Source organism: Fragaria vesca, unplaced genomic scaffold (genome assembly GCF_000184155.1).
Source record: "Fragaria vesca subsp. vesca unplaced genomic scaffold, FraVesHawaii_1.0 scf0512988, whole genome shotgun sequence".
In the NCBI taxonomy this organism is placed as follows: Eukaryota; Viridiplantae; Streptophyta; class Magnoliopsida; order Rosales; family Rosaceae; genus Fragaria; species Fragaria vesca.
Window position 1 is genome coordinate 79,899 of NW_004443405.1, and position 2,587 is coordinate 82,485.

At 37.8% G+C, this 2,587-nt stretch overlaps 1 protein-coding gene across 1 annotated transcript in view; it reads right to left on the reverse strand.

Moving 5' to 3' along the window:
• The window catches only part of LOC101306001 (calcium-dependent protein kinase 24-like), an 8,023-nt gene extending 7,058 nt beyond the window's left edge, over positions 1 to 965 (reverse strand). The window contains exons 1-3 of the mRNA XM_004309569.1: positions 462 to 965; positions 225 to 348; positions 1 to 137 (exon numbers count right to left, since the gene is read on the reverse strand). The exon at positions 1 to 137 is cut by the window's left edge and continues 1 nt beyond it. Of these exons, the coding sequence (XP_004309617.1) occupies positions 1 to 137; positions 225 to 348; positions 462 to 965 (765 nt within the window). The remainder of the gene's footprint in view (positions 138 to 224; positions 349 to 461) is intronic.
• Positions 966 to 2,587: the final 1,622 nt, after the last annotated feature.

A 2,587-nucleotide genomic window follows, 5' to 3' on the forward strand; every position in this document is an offset into this window, starting at 1 on the left:
AAATGGAGGAACTCCACAAAGTAGGATATAGAGGATAACTCCTGCGCTCCAAACATCAACTTCATGCCCATAATTCCGTCGCAGAACCTCCGGAGCCATGTAATATGGACTTCCAACAATTTCAGAAAATCTCTGACCTACCAAAAATTTGGCGAGACACATGAGCTTTAAGGAATCTGAAAAGCAATCAAACAAGTATATATGTACTAATGTACAAGAGATACCTGGTTCAAAAATTACAGAAAGGCCAAAATCAATTGCCTTTAACTGTGCATTTTCACTACTATCTGCAAAAAGGAAATTCTCGGGTTTCAGGTCTCGATGAATCACTCCATTCTCGTGGCAAACCTGCAGCCCAAAATGATCAATTGCCTTGTGTATTAATTCTGTACGTAATGCAACAGCCAACAAATTAACAATATATATCGATCGATCAATGCAAAATTTAAAGCAGCTCTCACCTTGCAGACCTCAAGAATTGTCTTGGTAACATGAGCGGCGGCGCGCTCTGTGTAATGGCCTTTGGTGACGATCCTATCGAAAAGCTCACCACCCTCGCAGAGCTCCATGACAAGATAAACTGCATCCTTGTCCTCATAAGCCTCCTTGAAGGTGACAATATTGGGGTGGTTAGGCAAACGCTTCATGATCTCGGCCTCCCTCCTCACGTCTTCGATGTCAATCTCCGTCTTCAACTTACTCTTGGATATCATCTTGCAAGCAAAGGTCTCGCCGGTCTTGGAGTCCACGCATTGGTGCGTGATACCAAACTCCCCACGCCCCAACTCCTTGCCTAACCTGTACTTGTTGAAGATGTTGTCTCCGTCGGTCTTGTCAAGCACCTTGTGGCTCCCACGGTGGTGGCTCGGCGAGTCGACGTAAGCAGGTATGGGCTTGACCAGCTGATCTCTGTGTTTTCTGTGTAGCAAGCCTGCTTTGGCCGGTGTGCAAACGCAACTTCCCATGGGAATGCAGAAAGGTTGTTACTGATTTGATTGCTCGATCGATCGATTCAAATCTTCAACTTCCTTCAACGTACACCCCATGGGAAGACAGAGACACCAAACGCACAATTCTAGATTGAAACACCAAACCAAACAATCTGTCCAGTTGGTTTTAGGTTCAAGGCGTCCCGCCATTTTCTTAAGAGTCGTTTCTTGACCGTTACATTTGACGCCAAACTTTTTACTATTGTTACAGCTAGACGTGGGTTCTTTAACACCGTCAACTATTTCCAAAGATAGACCAAAATGAAAGAATGGCTATCTATTTATGTCAAGGACTAAAATATCGGTTATTGAAGAAATTTCGATATTATGCATGCTGCAGTTTTAGACATCAAGAGTGAGCTCCTAGATTTGCAAAATGTAGAGATTAAGTTTGCTTCCAGATTATGTATTCAAGTTGCTCACAAATTAGCAAACTTAGCTTACGAGTCTGAGTCTTATCAGGAATGGCATCAAATGCAGGCATGACCCCTATATATATTGTTTCTTTGGATTAAAGGGTACCTCACATGCAAATTAGTGCAGGGAAGGATTTCATGGATGCTGCCTCGCAAGGTTACATAGCTAATCCAAACTCATAATCTGCAATTGGACTGAGATTTGCTCTGAAAGTAATAACAAGAGTCAAAATCTTCTATTATTGCTTCTACAGTAAGTAGGAACAAACATGGTGACTACAAGTTATATCAATAACAAAACATGCAAACAGATGAAATCGAATACTCTCATAGATTTTGCAACAATGAAAGGAGATATGTTTTTTTATATTATATATTTGATGTTGTTTGGATTTATATTTACTTAAGTTGTTTTACCTGTTTATGACTTATTAAAAATTTCTCCTCACACCCACTCACTTAATAATTATAGGTTTTTGTCCTATTTGGTTGAGTCAAAATGTGACACATTTTAGGTAAATCTTATTTGAGAAATTTTATTAACACATCCCTAAATGTTAGATAAGATTTTGTAGGTACATAAAATTACCAAAATAGACATTCATATCAAAAGTAAAGAAATCTAGTTGAAAAAAATATATCCCGCTTAAGACTCCTCTACGAGAACAACGTATGTGAAGATATCAAGCCCTAATAAGAAATAGCTAGTGACAGCCATAGTTTCAAGCAAAAACTAAAGACAACATAATGGATTCCATTGGTATTTCTCAACTCCTAAGCGAGGTACATACCTCTATCTTTGATTAAAATTGATCTACTACAAAATTTAGATTTTAGGGTTTGTTGTTTGATTAGATATATAGTACAAATTGAAGTTGGAAAATTTATTTTTTATTGTTCACACATTCTAGGTCGTTCAAAAGCATTTACGTTTGAACACCAAACTAGAACTTGAAATAGTTCTATATATAATTATATATATATATATTTATATATAAATATATACATATTTTCTCAGGTGCGGATGTCCGCATTTATTCTTACGGTGCGGATTTCCACTTTACACTCACTTTTCAATCGAATTTTCACATCTCCACCGTCTAGTCTTTAGATACTAATGTATAGATCATCTATGCAAAATTTCAGCCAATTTGGTTATCATTAAGGTACTCAAACTCGATT